The sequence below is a fragment of the Glycine max genome, chromosome 20 (assembly GCF_000004515.6).
Source record: "Glycine max cultivar Williams 82 chromosome 20, Glycine_max_v4.0, whole genome shotgun sequence".
Taxonomy (NCBI): Eukaryota; Viridiplantae; Streptophyta; class Magnoliopsida; order Fabales; family Fabaceae; genus Glycine; species Glycine max.
This window is the reverse complement of record NC_038256.2, coordinates 10,128,638-10,148,038: the sequence shown is the minus strand read 5'-3', so window position 1 is coordinate 10,148,038 and position 19,401 is coordinate 10,128,638. Positions and strand designations below refer to the sequence as shown.

The following is a 19,401-nucleotide window of genomic DNA, read 5'->3' as shown; positions in this document are numbered from 1 at the left end:
TGGTGTTTGTTTGGTTTGGGAATTTAAATGATGTCTATAATTTCAAAATTATTGCATGAATTGCTAAAGCTATGAGTAGGGTTAGGTAGTAAATGCGTATATTAGTTTATTTTCTCTTATTTGATGCTTTAGTTTTTACTGTGTGGCTATTTCAAACAATTTTGGTTTTCTGGTATAAGTTTATTGGGTGTCACATTTAGGTGAGAAGTGGTGCGAATGCTGCTGAGATCTATAGTTTGGCATTTTCTTCTACTGCTCAGTATTCAGCCTTAAGGTTAATTCTAGCATCCCCGAGCAGGAAAAGTCACAAAGTTCAACCAATTCAGATGTTGCCATTACCCCATCTAGCTCTTCTCGCTCCTTCATTAAATTGAAAGGTATTTTTTTCAACTAGAGTATTTCTTTTCAGTTTCTAGCCTATAATCTTTCCTACCATCTCTTCCTTTCCATGATATGTTCTTAGAACCACAACACAAACTGCATATGCAGTCAGATTTAGACTTCTAGTTATATATAAGCTTTATGGTAATTTAAAAGAATGGTCTAAAATATTTTTACACAATGAATCATATAGTTTGTGTTTTTTTCCAGAGCTTTTCTTTATATTATTATTATAATAATCTTGGAACAATGCTACCCCATTTTTAGTCTACCTATGTTCTAGCTATGAAATGAAAATACTAACATATATTAAGTCTCACTCTATTCCATGATCAGATGTTTAGGATTTCAATCCATAGCATCTGTTTTAAGTTTCTTAGGCATAACTACTTTCTAGTTTCTAGGGATATTAACTACTTAATTGTTACCAAGTCCATGGTGTGTTGTATAATAACAACAATAAATTATCTAATTATACATTTAAACCAAGGTACATGATAGATCAATGATTTTATCATACATTCAGCTTAGTATTAAGTATTAACTATCAAAGGCTTGATGTAGTGGATGATCTAATGGCTAACCCAGAGATTATGCCACATATTGCTCAACATCTTCGCAGGCTTCCAGACTTGGAACATTTTCTTGGCCGAATTAAGTCCAGCCTTAAATTACCTTTTCTGTTGTTATGTGCACATAATTTTTAAACTTCCAATTCTGACTAGTAGTAATGGACTTCATACATTTCTTGCTCAGTTTGAAGCAGCAATAGACAGTGACTTCCCAAATTACCAGGTATTTTTTCTTACTTGACACTTGAATTTGGGGCTTAGGCATTTGGGTTTGCCTGTCCTCATTTGGGTCATAGTCTAATTCGTGCCAGACTGGGCCAAATGAAAATTACTAAGTCTTTATTTTTCCTGACTCCGTCAGCCCATATTTCTACTCGGACTAGTTTATTAGGTTTGAATCATTTGATTCATTTTGGCACCTTGTGTAATAACCCTTTTAGCAAGTTTTATATATTATACCCCAGATCTTTGTAATTAAGATTTTCAAAATCATCGTAATTATTAAATCCATTTCTTGTTTGTTTTTGTTAAGATAAAAAGTTGGCAGCACTGTTGATTCTTACTGAATTTTTTACTGTAGATAATTGGCATTTTTAGCAGTTTGATGTATGGCAAATGTTGATTTTCATTTTCATCAATTATATGGTCATGTTTGGAAACATATGCAGTGTTGTGTTATCTTTGAGTTTATGTACGTCTAACTGTATAGTTGGAAACATATGCAGTGCTAAGATCCATACCAAATGGACCAAATCGACATGTATGTTCTAGTTATATATCAAGTCTAGTAAAAAAAATTGCGTTGCTAGAAAATTAGTCAAGATTTAATTAAAAATTCAACTAGATTATTCACGTATAGTTACCGGATGAGAAAAAATCATTAAAATCAATTATTCCCTAAAAGTCATCAAACTTATCGGTCTATAAAAAATGTCTTTTGTAATTAAATGGTCTAACTTCTTTCCTCCCTTTTAATTTTAGATAACAATTTTGAGAGGTGTGCTATATAAAAAGATAAAAAAAAGTGAGAAGTAGAAATAATTATACGCAATATATATCAATTATTTAAAATTTTAATTTCGATACACTAAGTAGAATATTTTAACTAATAATATTTAATTATAAATTGTCATAAATATCATTTTTGAAGTAATTAATATAAAATTGGTCAATTTGTGAAAAACTTGACAAATTTATATCATACTTAATTAACAATTTATGATTGAGTTCATTTTAATAAATTAATTATTTATTGTTAAAATAATAGAACTTTAATGAAATATCTTCTATTGAAAACAAGCTATCCTTTTACATTAATGAAACTAACATTCCATTTCTTCCTTTGTTTGTTTCTATCAATTTCTCATTTCTCTTTTCTGCATTCATAACTAACAATCTTCTTGACTTCTATGACTACTACAAGGGTTAGATGGAAGCTTGAGATGGATCAACCTTTCTTTTGTTCAGGTATACAATGATATGAAGTTCTTAATTTTATGAGCATCACTAATTCGAAAGAAGCATTTACTAAGCTTGTTTTTGTTCAGGTATACAATGAAACTAACATTCCACAGGTATATTGCTTTCTCTCTGCTTGCTGGTTTTCCTTTCCAAGTTTTCCTTATCAAGTAATTAAGTTTGGTTGCAGACAGTGGCTGGGATAAATTCCAGAGGAGCTAATGGTGTTAGTCAGGGATTGACTTCTCAAAAAGGTGGCTTAGAACTTGTCAGGTTGGTGATATGCAAAATAAATTACACTTGCTTTAATGCACATCAATGATTTAATGCATTAGTAATTGCACAATGAGTTTGTGGCTAGATTATACATTTTTGGAACTGAGACAGGTATGTACTACTAAAAAAAAGGCCTTCTACATCGATTCTAATGGTCTTTCTACATCGGTTACGACGCGTGGTGGTAACACAGTATCGTTGAATACCGACATCGGTTGGAGGACCGTCTTTGAAGGACGACCTTTCTACATCGGTTGTGTAGCTCAACTGATGTAGAATGTGAGCTTTCTACATCGGTTCTAAGGTTGAAACCGATGTTGAATGGTAGGGTTTCTACATCAGTTATCAATCAACCGATGTAGAATGGGTAATAATGGCAAGGTTTCTACATCAGTTATAAGTCAACCGATGTAGAATTTGAAGGATTTCTACATCGTTCATTACTGAACCGATGTAGAATGAGTAGGAATGACAAGGTTTCTACATCGGTTATAAGTCAACGATGTAGAATTTGAAGGGTTTCTACATCGTTTATCACTCAACCGATGTAGAATAATGATTTTTTATTATTATTTTTGCGAAATTTATAATTTCCCCTTCAAATATTGGTGTGATGTTAAAGTGCATGATTGTGGTTTACTAAATGTAAAAATACACATATTTGAGCCAGTAATAGAAAAATCACAAACTGCGTGTAAGACTAATGTGAAAAATCAAGAACATCAAGAAACAGTTTTATTGAAATGTTATTTAACAACTTCTATAAAGATTTTGCAGGGTCAAGGAAAGTACCTACTGTAGAAGCATTAATCTGCAATAGATGGTGTGAAAAGCCCAAGTTATAATGCACTATCGACCCATCAACCAGTTGATAGACGAAAACAAGGTTTGAATAATTAATATTGCAGAAGATAGGAATAAAGCATGACAATACATTTTCCTGTTTCATGATTAACAAACAGATAAATGGTCCAGATAAGATCATCCTTCTTTTGTTTCCCCTCATTTACTCCCATAGTTAGTAGCTGGCTGGGTCCTGCTCTTAAGAAAGTCATGTCAAAAAACTGGAAACTCTATTACTATTAACTATGTGTATACATAATACAGTTTTATAATCCTTTTAGGCAATTAAACAGTGTTAAAGAATGCTCACAAGTAAATAACCCAGCTAAACAAAATTTATCATAATTAAATACTAAAAGAGTCCACTAGTGACAAAGCCAAAAAATGTATAGGAAGTTGTGGAAGCAGCAGCAGTAGCTGCGGCTGCTACTTGTGCCGCAACAGCTTCTTTCGCTCTTTTTGATGAACTACCCTTGGGAACTATAGGAATTCTAGGCGGTAATGCTAATTCCAATATAGCAAATCTGTCACGACAAGTATCCCAAGCGAGAAGTCTTGCACTTCCAGAGTCAACAATTGACCAATCACTAACCTTGTAGACAGAGAAATAAGGAATATCTGGCCAAACAATTGCTAGATACCTGTAAACATACGATGCAGTAAGAAAGCAACAGAAAACGCACTCCAATTTAAGAAACTAAATGATAGAAGAAGAGGAAGCATAACCAAAAAAAGATCTGGGAATAAAAACCACAAACACAGAAAAGATCGTATTTATTTTGAGTATCACTGATATATATGGAATGCCAAAAGTTAGAATTTTATTCATCTTATATTCTATAGAAAAACCCAAAGCCACAAAATTATATTGAAGAACAAAATATTAGTTACTTTTAAATTACAAAATTTCTTTACAAGAAAAAAAAATCAACCAAGTTGTAGCAAAAGTCAGAGGCAACTTACTTTCCTGAACTGCTGACAGAAAGAACTGAATGCGAATCATGTGGAACAGGAGTACTTATGTGCTTCTTCCCCTGCTTGATAGGTAATGGTTCAAAAAAATCTCCCTTGGGTCTTCCTGTTTCTGACAAGGAGCTGTTATTTCCAAGAGATGGATTTGCAGAATTGTTTAACCGAAAATTTAATAGCTTTAATTCCCTTTCAATTACAAATATGGCAGAATGCTCTTTACTGTCTGATGGGGTTGGTAGAGGAGCAACAGGTGGAAGAGATCTAGCATCAAACTCACAGATAATAACACCAATGTTGGTTCCAACAGCTACAAGATGAGGCTGCAAAGTATGTGCAACCATACAATACACCTGCCCAAAAAATCAGAGGCAAAATTAAGTTTGACCAAACTCATTACCAGGTAGAGTAAACAAAAAGAATGGGAAATTGGACAGGGAGTAATGAGGGCTGGGCTTGAAATTCAGTTTCTTCTTTGTTAAAGAGGACTTATTTGCCTGAGGTATATAAGCATATTATACAACATACATAAACTGATAACATGATTGAAGTAAAGCTTTCCACAGATTTTGTTACACTCAATTTTGATCTATCCTTGCCTCCATTCAAAAATATTGATATAAACTATTTGAATGCTTTGAAATATATTCATATCATTCCAAGTTGGATAGCTTCAACAAGAAGTCATACATGGAACAAAAAATACTACGCCAATTCAGAAATTAGAAGAAAAAAAAAGGTTTGGAGAATATCAAGGTTTGGAGCTCGAGGATGGCACCAAGAAGCCACACTGTGGCAAGCCAATTTAGGAACTGGCTTTATACGCCGCAGCTCCTGAGAATCAAAAGCTTTTTCATGCTAAGTCTTTCTAGTTACCAGGAGAATTTTCACAAAAATTTAAAATAGCCAGGCATTAGCCCCACTACCACACCTTAAAGGAGACGGTGTCCCATATGGCTAATGTCTTATCAGCACCAATTGTGATTAGCTGAGGAGCACCTCCCATCACCTTTGACAACTCAACTGCCACAACCCCTCCATCATGTGCCTAGATAGATGCATTAAGTGCTATCATTAACCAATGAAATGTCCATGCACGGAATCATTCATGAGTCATACAGAAAAGAATAATAAGGTAGAAAAAGAGAAAAGGGGGGTGGGGGGGAAGATACATTATTTGCCAATGTAAGTTTGCATTTCGCCTTGTACCCAAATTTTAGATGTTCCTTTCTATTATAATAATATGTTATTCATCTCATATCCTTCCTTTCAATTGTATTCTCACCTTCCAATGTAAAATGCAATTGCTTGAACAACAAAAAGGAAATAGGAACTATAATTAAGCCACAACTAACAATGGCTTATCCCTGTTTTGCAGCCATAATAAGCAATTGACAAATAGGAGTTAGAATGAGGAAAAGAGTGGTACTTTTAAACTCAGCTTGGGTACAAGTTCACGTGAATCCTGTCCGTGGTCAGCACTCCAAATTATGAGCAATCCATCACTAGCACCCGAAACCAGAAGAGCCTGAAATCCAAACATACCCCACACAAATGAACTGCCATACCAAAGTACAAAAGCAACTTCCAATTATAAAAGCAATATATAGAGATAATCAGTCATGCGAAAAACCTGCACATACATGTCACATATCAACTAGCAATTGTAATTTCTCAATAAATTATCTTGATTGGGGGTGCCAGAGAATCCTAACTAAGTTTCTAAAAATTAATGCAAGTAAAATACAATAAAGTAGAATAAGTTCTTCAATGGGGAATCAAGACTTACCTCACCAGAAGCAGCCATGAATGACATCAAGCAAGAGATAGACCCCTTATGACCTCCAGTGTACCTTCGCACAAGCTGCAAGTAACTAAAGTATCACATGATATGCTAATAATTTAAACTAGATTAATATTAATTTTTTAGGTCCCCACCTTCCATGTCATCATTGATAGAACTCTAATGACACCATCAGATGCACCAAAAGCAACAAGAGGACCATCACCACCTGTTCTATAAAGGAACTCCATGCTGCAACAGCATGTAAAATTGGAAAATTGAAACAACTTATACAGTATGCATAAATATTGCAAAGAAAAGTATAATATGTAAACAAAATATGTATTCATTGCAATTAATTAACTTAGGACTAGGATACAAAATTATGTCATACAACATGTGATGCCAAATTTCCATCAAGAATTGAGAAGGTGGAGATTTTACACACGAAGGATTTTAATTTGTACAAATAAATAGAATTAGAATATCAGAAGAAAAGGTGGCAAACAAAAGATTGTCTAGGGAGAGAAATCTCTATTTGGAATTTGGCAATTTATTCACACATATGGCCACCTATGTTGTACTTTTATGTGTGCCTCAATGATTGCTTATGTGAAAGAGAGATATTTGGGAGCGGGGAAGGCAAAAAGCTCACACAGTAGAGACTAATTAAGGAGCAATCATCATTTATTACGCACCATCTATTTAATTAATTCAATTTAATTTTATTATCTAAATTAAATCATCATCATGGAGAAATCATATTTGATGAAAATTTAACATCGTCTTATTTTAAATGATTATAAATATATTTTTTAATATGATTAATTTAATTTAGACAAAAAAGGATAAAATTAAATCAATTTTAAATAATTTTAAAAATCATAATTTAAAATTTTGAATAAAAAATTAAAACATCAAGTCAAGAAAGAAAAACTGATTTAACTTAAAAATGCTAAAGGAGGAGAATTGAATAATAAGAAATTGGAGTGGCAATGTGGCAGAGGGGACAAATCAAATCAGGAAAACATGAGCACATATAAAGTGGAGCCAGTGGATGAAATGGAGCCACCTAAGCAAATAGGAATCTCCATGATGCCTAAACTGGTAATATTCAATTCATTGATGCAAATCGGGTTGTCTGCACTTGAGAAAAGCTCAATGCATTGAGCTGAATATGTACACCGTAAATTATGTTCATTGTTAACTAAGCACTATAGCTAGTAAATAGTAATTATCACAAGCATCATACTAAAACATCAAAAGAGCATCATGAGCAAATTTGTTCTTTAAAATAAAAGATAAAATTTTCACTTACATAGAAATGGTCCAGTTCCAGCAGAGTCACCCTCCACAAGCTTGAGCTGGATGGTCACTTTCCGAAACATATATTTTCTCTTAGATCCAAATCCAGCACCTGCAGTGTTAAAAAAAAGGTCACATGTTTAGATGAAAAATAACACATTTTGCAGGACTATTAAATGGACTAACAAGAATTAGATCTAACAAAAAAAAGTGCAAAATTAGATCAAATAAGAATTAGTTCAAATGTGATTTGTAAAGAATTCTCATCACCATGAAATAGATATGATGTTACTTACGCTGTATATAATTAAACTACAAAATTTATAATATATGTTACAATATAATTGAAAAAAATAATTAAATTTCTAACAAATATATGTTAAGATTTGACTTGTCCATAATTATATTTTTATTTTAAGTTTTTGTTTAATTTAATTTTGTTTCAATGTTTTTTTTTATTAGTTCTACCTTACCACTTTTGGAATATTCTTCTGAGTTTTCTCTTAATGCTTTAGCCTATAGTTTTCTCAATCTGCCTCTGCCTCTACCTACTCTCCTTACTAAGGCTTCTACATGCCATCTCCACACATGCCCATACCACCTAAGAGTATCTTTAGCATAGGCAACTTATTAAACAACTAACACTGACCTTGCTCTAAGGCAAGTTTCTGCTATATTTTTTACCTTAGTTTTTTTCTCGATAAGTACTTTTTTGATACCATGGTTACTGCCGAAGTAGAACAGTACAAGATAAATCATAAAAACCTTCAATAATTCTAATTGGTTGCTCTAATTTTTCAAATATGGCATCAGGAAAATAGTAACCAATCAGCACAACAGATTTTACAACATCAGAAATTCTAGAAGCTCTTCAATTCCTTGAACCTAACCCATTAAGGAGGTAGGTGGCAGGTGGCAACTCTCGACTTTCATTTAAACTACTCTAACAAATGAAACAGACCCTTAAACTTTTGCATCCATATCATCCTCAGAAACACACATGGACAAAATAGGAATGCAATAACAGAACTTATGTAAAGTATTTTATAGATAAACTAATTTTAACTTAAGATAAAAGTTTAATTATATTTTACGCCTTTTTTCTGCACCTACAATTATTTATTGAGAAATTTATTTAAAGATACCCATAAATAAGAAGATCAGTACAAAGATTTGGTAGGAAAATTTAGAATTATTCATGTGCATAATAATCTATTCATCCTTAAAAAAATACAGTCAACTTACCAATAACAATTCATCTAGCTATGATTAAAGTACCTACCTTTCCATAATTCTCAAAATTGGTTTTGAGTATATACTCAACATTAGTTGGCTCAGTGGTGTAAACCTCATATCTGAAAGGGTTGAGCAGCCTGTAAGCCTTGTGCTTGGCAGCAAGATCAGTCATATAATGGTGCAGCCTGTTGAAGTTTAGCATCTGATTGAAGATGGTGTCAGCAACAGGGTGGTACTTCTTTCTATTATGCCTTTTGTTCAGTTTTCTGAACAGAATTTGGACCACCAAAAGAGTCAAAGGTGCAGATAAAGCTGCAAAGAAATAAGGATGTGAAAGGAAAGCCATGGATGATGGCATGCTTTGGTTTGGTTCTTTGGTGAGCTAGGGAAGCTGTTGTGCTAATGAGACCTTTTATAGTACTTCAAATCAGAATAGAGATTTCAAGAAAAAAATCTTATAATGAAAAAAAATGGTTTACGATGCATTTTTTCCATGCCAAATCAGAATAGAGATTTCAAGAAATAAAATATATTTTAGGCCTTTCATTTTGCCATTGCTTCTTCCAAATATTGGTCCCACGCTTCTTTGGTAGTAATAAGTTTCACATTCCCAACAATCCACATTATGATCAGAATCGTTATCCTTAGCTTTGTTCTACAAGCATTAGAAACATGAGAATAAAGATTATGAATGATTGATGCATCCAAATATTCTCACCTTAGACACATAACTCCCCAAATAATTGTTTGAAAGCCACAAACTTGTATGCTTTAATGAATGGAAGCCTGAAAGAAGGAAGACCATCGATGTCAGCATATCAAAATTTCCAAAAATCAGAAAATCACATCCTTATATAAATTTCCAAAAAAAAGGAACCACAAACAACTACAATACAAGAAAAGATGAAATCTGATATATATATATATATATATCAAGCTAGCATCAATGTATATAAATTTCTCTAACGTTTATTTTCTGTACGTGCAAAGGTCTCCAAATCCCATGTACTCTTTATTTTCAATCTTTTGAATCATGTGTGCAATACCTACTCCCCCTGTAAGTTGGAAAAAAATAAAATAAAAAATAAGCCATCCAAATGAAAATACTTACCTAATAAAACTGCACTAACACTAAGTGTGAGTAACAATATATTTTGATAATCTTTTTTTACAAATCCAATCAATTTTTACAAATATATTTTCACTAGCTAACCTTTTTTTTGTGAGTAACAATATATTTTTACAAATCCAATCAATTTTTCACTAGCTAACCTTTTTTTTGTGAGCAACAATATATTTTGATAACTAGTAATTAATATCATATTTTTTACAAGCTATTTTAGTATTTATATTTAATAAAATATGACATGTTGGTAAACACTAGCCAACCCCAACATTTACCATGGGTACTACTAGTAAGTAATAACCTGGGAAAAATAAAAAATATCAAAGAGAATGTCCACAAAGCGGTACTCCAAAAGATGATACTTACCTAATAAAACTGCACTAACACTAAGTGTGAGGCTAAGGATGAAAATGATCACAGATAAATACAAGGATAATTACCCGGGAAAATTAATTAATCGAGATATAAAGTTACCTGCGAAAATTAAAAACTGTCTAAAATAAAACTGAAATATAAAAACTATCACTCCAAATTGCAACATCTTTTCCATTTCAAGATTATCTCATTGATCTGAATTTGAAGTGCATCATAATACTTTTCTAGTTTACCATGTGATCTCTGGGATTTGGACGCCTCTGGAAATCCAACTCATCAAACTCAAAGACAGACAGCAACTCTACTGCATTGATACCAAGCTCTAGAAGGTGTGGAATCTAATAGGCAAGCAACAAAATAAGTTTAAATAAAGTCAAGTCTCTAATCAAGTCTCTCACTTTATCCCTTTCAAACAGAAACATCGATGTCTAGTTATTAGAAACTAAGTGGAATTCATATTATAGTTTTGTGAAATTATGCAATTGATCAAGAAAAAGGTAAATGAATTAAATAATGTAAAAACATCCGTTGAGAGAGAAAAAAAAGTAACTGTTAAGAGATAAATAAAATAACAGATCCACATATAATTGCTGAAATCAGAAAATGGAACACAATCCAGATCATGATTTGATTTCATACCAAACTTAGTAGCTCTCTAAATTACAACTTTGCATAACATGGTGTTCCCGGTAGTAATTTAGCCTGATAGACCAGGAGTGAGTGATAATGTGTAGCAATTGTATTTTTTTTTCTTTTGACAGAGTAGCATCTGGTTTTGTATGTATACAAGAAAGGAAAAAAGAATGAAAAAGCTTTTATTAATGTACACAGGACTTAGTGTTTCTTCAACTATATATATTGCCTTTCAAAATTGTTTGTAATTTACATTCAAGAAAAAGGTAAATGAAGGGATCTTACCTTACCCTTTCGATCGACTTCTACCGGGTACTTGGGCATCATTTGAGCTGATGCCTTGTCATCTCTGTTACATCATTTGATGCAAATTGATTCCAGTTCAGCTCACCCATTGTTCTAACCCTTCTAATGCATTCAAGGCTCTCTGGTTGTAAGAAGCACTCTTCAATAGCACCGTATGTTCAGCCCAAAGTGACATCCTATATCCATGGATCTGCATGGTATAGGTCAGGAAATGTATTAGTATTACAAAAATGTACAAATAACAGTCCAGAACACTATTGTAGTTATTCACAACCCATATTCTTTCACTATACCAAAAACATATTATTAAAGTAAAGTTACATTGACAAATGCATATTGGTATTCGAGGGAATTAGAGAACTAGAGAAACCAAAATAAAGCCAAGTTGGTGGTTTTGTGGCCTGATGATCATAAAGGCCTCGTTGGCTGGTTGCTTGTATTTAACTCCTCTAAAGTGAAACGTGCATTTTAGAAACTAGAGTGTGGAATTTTAATTTGTTATACATGTAATTTATCACAACTTCAACTATTCATTTTTTGAATCAACGGTTGTCATAAAGGCTTAAAGTAAATGTGAGAAGTCACTAAGTACTACTAACTTAAAAAAATGATTACCTGCCCACTAGGATAATACTGCCTTCTTGCCAGGTATGATGAGGTTGGTAGGCACCCATTGCAATCTCGATGTCCCTTGTTCCTTCCATAGAGCGCTGGTTGATGTTTGCAGACCCCAATATAACATATTCATCATCAACTATCATGCCTTTTGAACGAACATAAACCATGAAACGTCGATTGGTTCTGGCCTGGATAAAGAGCACTAGCACACAAGTTTACAATTGCATTCACTAAAGGGAGATTGCATGCCACAAAACAGACGATTAAGATGCTTATAATGACTGCTAGAATATTTGTTTTACTTGTAAAACACACATTTCACATGTTAAGAAGAAAATTAAGACATTTGGATAGAGATACTTGAACCCGGTGATGATCCTGGACATTTGAGGACAAATGTTTTCCAAGAAGGAGGGAATGATGAGAATCATGAAACAGGCCAAATACAGTCTAAAGGCCCAAGTGGAGAAGGACGAAGGCCCAAGTGGAGAAGGACAAAGCCCCCGAGTGGAGAAGGATGAAGGCCCAAGTGGAGAAGGATGAAGGCCCAGAGGCAGAGACACTATCAAGACTATTAATTGTTGCTGAAGGCCCAAGTTAAATATATTTTTTAGTTATAATTTTTATTTATTGTAATTTTGGCCCAAACTATTTAGAAGGCCCATGTCTATTTTTATCTTTTTGTTCAGCTACACTATAAGTATGGGTTTTTGTTTTGAATAAAAAAACTTTTGGCATTTTCATAAAATTGGGTGAGAGTTTCTCTCTGGGTTCCTTGTTGAACCAATATCAGACTTATCAAGGTAATCCTTGTGGCGTCTACCCAGACTTATCTTCCTTCACCGGAAGTGGCGTCTACCCAGACTTATCTTCCTTCACCGGAAGTGGCGTTTACCCTGACTTATCTTCCTTCACCAGAAGTGGCGTCATCCAAATCTTCGTAGCCTGTATCAAACGATCCGCCCCGTAAGGTTCACATCACAACTCTTTTTTTATTCATTGGTTCCAGATATCTATAACTTTGTAAGAACTCACTGTTTCATGGCACTATGGAAGCAGAAAAATGAAACTGAAAAGGGAAGAGGGGATGGAGAGAATAGAATCCATACCTGTGGACTATTTGCTGGCGGAGGAGTTCCAGACAGTGATATTCTCATACATATCTATGGCCTCCCTATTGCCAAGACAGAAAAAGATCAAATAGTCTTGTGGAGAGAATGCTGCTTCGAGACCAACTTCAACCAAAGCCTTGTAAATTGTCTCATACATCATTTGCATTGTTTTATGCTGAATTTTGTTAAGATAAAATTCATGGTAAGAAGTATGAAACTATAAAAAAGAAAATTATGCTTGTGTTCTTTTTGGAAGCAATATTACATCTTTGACTAAAATGGTCAGAGAAGTGAGGAAGACACGATACTTTTAGTGTATATTCTGGGGCCAGAATTCAGATAACTAGAACCCACTCATAAGTTGTTCCAGCTTCACACAAGTTTAAGTAATTTCTTATATTCTGATGAGTAGACAAATCAACAGGTAAACTGGGCATTCAAAATCGCAATTTATTAGCAGGATTCAAGTGGCATAATTTGAAAGTTGGCCTTTATCTTGTGAGTTGTAGCATACCTGCCAAAATAGAATTCTTTGAGTGGCAGCACCAGTTGGAACACCCTCTGGCGCCACATTGGAATGACAATGTACACTGCAAGTCTCTCGTTTGCCCTTATCTTTGCAGCAATCTTCAGTGCAATTTCCATAGGAATTAAATTATTAGCACCTGCAAAAACATGCAATTTTAACATTGAAAGGAGATATTTTAGCATTGGATGCTTTATCCATACAAAAGCTGATATACCGGGATATTGGGATAATCTATTTATGTTCTACAAAATCTTCAGCACACTAAAAGAAGGAATTCTTGAAGCAAAAAGCAACATGTGTTCAGAAAGAGGAGTTCCATACCAAGGTCTTTATGTTGACTCCAATTATATGAAGACCCAATGAAATATTGATTCTCTATATAAATGTAATGTTGTGCAGCACGAATGGCCTTTACATATGCTGTATGTATGCTCATGTCAATCAGCACATTCTTCCCACATACAAGATTCTGCAAAAACACATTAATGTTTAAATATCCCATCATCACACCTAAGATGGTTCAAGTATGATGAATTGAAATCTAGCATGTGTACGAAAACTTAGAAACATAAAAATCTTTCACTCACCATGCTAGATGCATCTTTTGGCTCCTTTGGAAACCCCTTGACAGAATTTGAATCAATTGAACGGAATATCTGTATCCCAAAGCATGTATATTTAATGGTTACCTTTAACTATTGTATTTTGAATGTGTAAATTTTTTCCATATTTGTTGCACAACTAGAATTCTCCTGCTAATTTATGACAGAGATAATATCCTATTTATCTTTAGAATGTTGCAACTTAAGTGCAATGGAATTATGTGGCTAGGAACCAATGAGTTTCAATTTTAAAACAAAGTTCAAAGCTACTAAAACTGAACCTTGTCATAAATTCTGACATTTATGAGAGAAAAAAAGAAGGCAAACTACCAAATGGGATCACCCTATCAGTAGTAATATTACCAAGCTCTGGGATTTGGACGCCTCTGGAAATCCAACTCATCAAACTCAAAGACAGGCAGCAACTCTACTGCATTGATACCAAGCTCTAGAAGGTGTGGAATCTAATAGGCAAGCAACAAAATAAGTTTAAATAAAGACAACAAATAGTAAGTATGAAGCACATAGTAATAAATAAACAGGTATATTTCATAAAATTGAAGACGGTGTGTAGCCACTAAAGAATTGCATACAACCTCCTTTTCTGTGATACCAAATGGTAACATAATTTTGTGGGAAAAGCTTCCTAGTATTAAGACTTTCTTTCTTCTAGTTGTATGTAACAAGATTACTGCAAGAATATCATTTCCAAGTAACCAACAAGAACATACGAAGCTTCTTTTAAATATATGGCAGTAACACAGTATCTAAGAACTACTACATTTACGAACTTTGCATTTACCATAGAACAAATTGAACACAAAAATAACATGTGCCACTCAACAGACTGAAATTTGCTAGCTGTGACTGAGTCTCATCACAATTCTGAGCGCAATATGAAGAAAATGACTTTTTCTCATGTTCTATAGAAGGTTTAAAACCATTCTAGGATCCCAGTCATTTTTAACATGCATATATTTCGCATACACAGTGTATTAAGATTTGTTGTGTCAATGTCATGTATTGTTATAGATACCAAAGAAAGATTTGACAAACCCAATATAAATCTCTTTGGAAAATCTTTCCTATTCCTATCCTTCAGATTTGAGAGCTATATCCCTGCCAAAGTACGATTCAAGAGACTGAAACTTCCTTACTAACTGGAACTCATCGAAATCAGTTCCCTTCTAGTGGTGAGGGAAGGAGATACCTTCCATTACTTTTGTAAAAAGTCAATATATTATTCCATCAAGGGTTTGAAACTGCTACAGAACTTCAACAGGACATTAAGAAATTTGCATCATTCCAATATTCAAATCCCCATCTTTGTCAATATAACATCTTTGTCTCATTTGTCCATATTTTAATGGTTGAACTACTGTTGGACCCAAAGAAAAACTTTCTTCAATCCATTTCATAAACACAAGTAAATGTAACTTTAAGAAATTTGTACTCATGAATCAAAGTGATGCATCATATTTGTCTTAATTATAACATAAACATTACCTTTTCAATCATACCGAGGTAGCTGCCATGAATGTTGCTATCCAAACCACTAGATTCATCACTTGTAAATTCCCAGACATTCATCTCATATATAACAAGATCTTTCTGTATTAGCAGCCACAAAAATGATGAAAATGGAAGAGCATACATTAGACTTCATTCAGCCAGAACCATATCCTCAGTGAAATGAAGACTAGACATCAGGTATAATAGCATACAAAGCAAAGGCATGATCTAGCCATAGACATAACACAAATCAGCTTGTAAGAAGCCTTGATCTAGGAAAAATATTGTAATAAATATAACTTATAACAGCCAATTGTGCAGGAAAAATACCTAAGAAATATTTGGAAGCTTGTAATTTTCTCCCCAGTCAAAAGGCAAGCTGTCAAAATCATATGTGCCAAGAAACTTAGACAACTTCATGCTAATATCCCCAAAATATCCCCACGTGGTCCTTCCTCTTCACCTCAATCGCCTCCTACCTCTTCCTCTCAATCCTCTTCCACTTCTCTCTTTCTCTCCTCTTTCGCCATCGTCAAATCCCTCTTGGGCCATTCCCCACCATCCACAGCCTCTCCATGTCCCTCATCTCCGCCACGATCTTCCCTGGCATCCTCCTCTTTGTCGCAACCGAGATCCACAGAACGCGGTGGTTCTGGCGGCGCTCCAAAACCCCCTTACAGTGGGTCCTCTACGGGGGACAGCTGAGGTTGCGGGAGCTTGGAGAGGAAGAGGAGCAGGAGGGGGAAGAGGATTTGGAGCATGAGGGAGAACAGGACCGAGAAAAGGAGCGCGAGCGACACGAGGAACGGGAGTCGGAGGGGGGAAGAGGAACCAGAGGAGGAGCCGGAAACGGAATCGGAGGGGGAGCCACGACCTTACCCAGGTTTCGCCATAGTTGTAGCAGAGAGAAAGGAACGAAAGAAACCCTCCTGAAACCTAAGGAGTGAAAATGAAAAGTCGTTCAACGTTAGAAAATGAAAAAATAAAAAGATCAAAATATGATGAATTTAAAGACGGGTGCTAACTAAAACCGCAGTAATCATGTTACAAACAAAGACGATTTTTATAAAACCGCTTTTGAAACATTCAAAACAAAGGCGGTTTTATAAAACCGCAAAAAGTTGGATTAAATAACGAAAATGTCACTGCATGTTTTACTACATCGGTCTCCAATAACCGATGTAGATTTAATGATGTTGAATGACCAATTTGTAGTATTGATGCAATCTCGGATAAGTTTATGTGCTTATGTGTGTATATATATATATATAAAAGTTTATCATTGTCACTCTGTCTTATACCATTAATGGTGATTGTCGGAACTAAATAGATAATAAATTATTCAATTATAGAAACACTATAATTTATTTCTCACTTTCGCTGAATGCGGGCCGAAAACCATTCCCAATACTCACTTTTAATTTTTGGGTGATTTATTTTTTATTTTTTTTAAAAAAAAGAGTGGTTCTTGTCTTTTCAAATAGAAAAAAAAAATTAGTCCAAACAGATAACTTTTTTGTCCTAAACATTTTATGTCATTAGAGGAAAAGCACGAGTACTAGTGATCACCATATTGTGCCTAAAGAATTGCAATATACCACATTTGATTAAAAAAAGAAAAAGATATTACATAAAAAAGAAAAGATAAAAGCCACCACGCACCAGCTATATATTAAGTATAATGTAGCTAAGCTCTCTATGACTATCATCATAAATATTAAATTCGAACACATTTTTATTAGAAGTTGCCCAATCATGAAAGTAATGCATGCTTATACGTAAATGATGCATGCCTATTATTAGGCTTGCAATTTGCAAATCAACTTAATTTAGTGATACATAATGATGCCAACTTTTCATGGTAAAATAGTGTAGGGTTTAGTTATATAATTAATGCCTTTGATTTATCAAATTAGGAAATTTAATTTGGTGATTTCAAAAAATTATTTAATTAATTTTCTTCTTGTTCTTATTTGATATTAGAATCGAAGAAGAATCAATAGGCACGTGATGATCCTGCAGTTATTGTGATCTGCAGTCTTCTTTTGGCCGTTGCAACTTTGGCTTATTGTGCCACATAAGTTTTTCTTACATTTTGATTGTAGTGTTTTGATGGCCGATGGTTCTTTATAGTAGGGACTCTGTTATGCTATAGGAAGCTACAATATCTTGTAGGGATGGGTAAGCAGGTCAGCCCGTCCGCGTAAGATCTGTCCGCATAAGTCCGCATTGGCAGCGGATCAGGTCAGTCCACCTTGCTTCTTACACGGACCAAATAAATTGGTCCGCCCCCGCCCCACGGATCCCGCGGGTCAAACGGGTCAGTCCGCGGGCCTAGTTTTAAAAGAATTTCAATTTTAATAAAAAATACAATACAATCAAATTAAGTTCAATACAGATGTAAATAAAATCTCAATAGTTAGTCAATTACATCAATAAAATAAATAATGTCTTAACAAAAGAAAATCCAAGCAATAAATCTAAAATATGAAATTTAAACATCTCTAACAACAAATGATTCCATATTTGAAATAGCTTAAGCCTTCTCCATCTCCACATTTAAGAGTACAACAACAATGAATCAGCCCCAACAAAAATAGGATAAAAACAAATTCTAGAGAGAGAAGAGATGTACTTTGCATGGTGGCGCGGTGGTGGGCTGAAGCTGTGCTGCTGCGGTGTGTCACGTGACTGTGTGAGTGTGAATCGCGTTTTGTTTTTCTTGTAAGAGAAAGAGTCGTATGACTTGTGCGCGTGCGAAGAAAATGTGTTCTTAGCCTGCTACAATGATAAATGCTAAATATGATGTGAGCTATTTTTTATAATAAAAATATATTGAAATATCTTTAAAAATATTTATTTAACAATTATTTTTAACTTAAATGATAAAAATTGATATTTTTATTATTTATGGATTGCAGATATGAGAAGGATAGATTAAAAGAAAAGAAGATCGAGAAAATATCAAAAAGGAAGATTTTTAGCATGTTATCACTTATCTTTTTTTATCTTGATCTTTTATTTTTCTTATCTTATCCTTTTTTATCTTTATCATTTTTTAATTTAAATCTTTTATTTTTATCTTTAAATTTTTATCTTATCTAATATATTTCTTTATCTGTTATTTTAACATAAAAGTTTAAAGTAAAAAAGAGAAAATCAAACCTAATATAATTGGGTCAGGGTCACACCTAATGCAGCTGCGGGCAACCCACAGACCCCGCGGGCCAAACCTGCATAGTTCGTGGGTTAAGTGGCACGGACCCAAAAATATGACATAACCATGAACCGTTTAAAAAAATTGGTCCATAACTCGTGCGGACCACGGGCCCCACGAGCCAGTCCATGGACTTGGACCCGTTTACCCACCCCTAGTATCTTGCATTAGAGTGGTGTTGATGTCTGGTTCTTTGGCAGTGATCCATTATTTTCTATCTCCTACACTATTCAATAGCTTTTTATACATAATTTTATCCTAAACTCATCATTAGATTGATCCAAAATTTTAGACTAATTCAAAATTACTTGATATCTTATTCATTTACATCAAAATAATGTAATATATATGGATGAGTTGTTGATGGTAGCCACATGGATGTACTGGCTGTACAAGACCACCGACAACAAAATATATCTTGAGTACGTTATTTCCAATGCGCATACCTTTGGTGGCACTAGTTGGTCAATTTCATAATTCATCTCGAACATTAATGTATATGATTTTTTTAAAGCACATTTTAAGACGGTTAAAAAAACCGTCTTAGA

General features: G+C 34.0%; 1 protein-coding gene across 3 annotated transcripts; it reads right to left on the bottom strand.

The window, feature by feature from the left end:
* Positions 1-3,580: 3,580 nt before the first annotated feature.
* On the bottom strand, positions 3,581-11,722 carry LOC100811133 (uncharacterized). 3 transcript variants are annotated; one of them, XM_041013589.1, is made up of 13 exons: positions 11,585-11,722; positions 11,248-11,453; positions 10,558-10,662; positions 9,791-9,878; positions 9,542-9,609; positions 8,870-9,135; positions 7,601-7,699; positions 6,438-6,534; positions 6,289-6,363; positions 5,929-6,027; positions 5,431-5,547; positions 4,494-4,852; positions 3,583-4,171 (listed from the first exon to the last, which is right to left on the bottom strand). In XM_041013589.1, the coding sequence occupies exons 8-13, from the start codon at positions 6,531-6,533 to the stop codon at positions 3,883-3,885; spliced, it is 1,035 nt and encodes a 344-aa protein (XP_040869523.1). In that variant the 5' UTR covers position 6,534; positions 7,601-7,699; positions 8,870-9,135; positions 9,542-9,609; positions 9,791-9,878; positions 10,558-10,662; positions 11,248-11,453; positions 11,585-11,722; the 3' UTR covers positions 3,583-3,882. The 3 variants fall into 3 exon arrangements, with proteins under 3 accessions (XP_006606731.1, XP_040869523.1, XP_014627783.1); XM_014772297.3 differs by lacking the exon at positions 11,585-11,722 and having other exon boundaries at positions 11,243-11,285; XM_006606668.4 differs by lacking the exons at positions 7,601-7,699; positions 8,870-9,135; positions 9,542-9,609; ... (2 more) ...; positions 11,248-11,453; positions 11,585-11,722 and having other exon boundaries at positions 3,581-4,171; positions 6,438-7,006.
* Between the last annotated feature and the right edge of the window lie 7,679 nt (positions 11,723-19,401).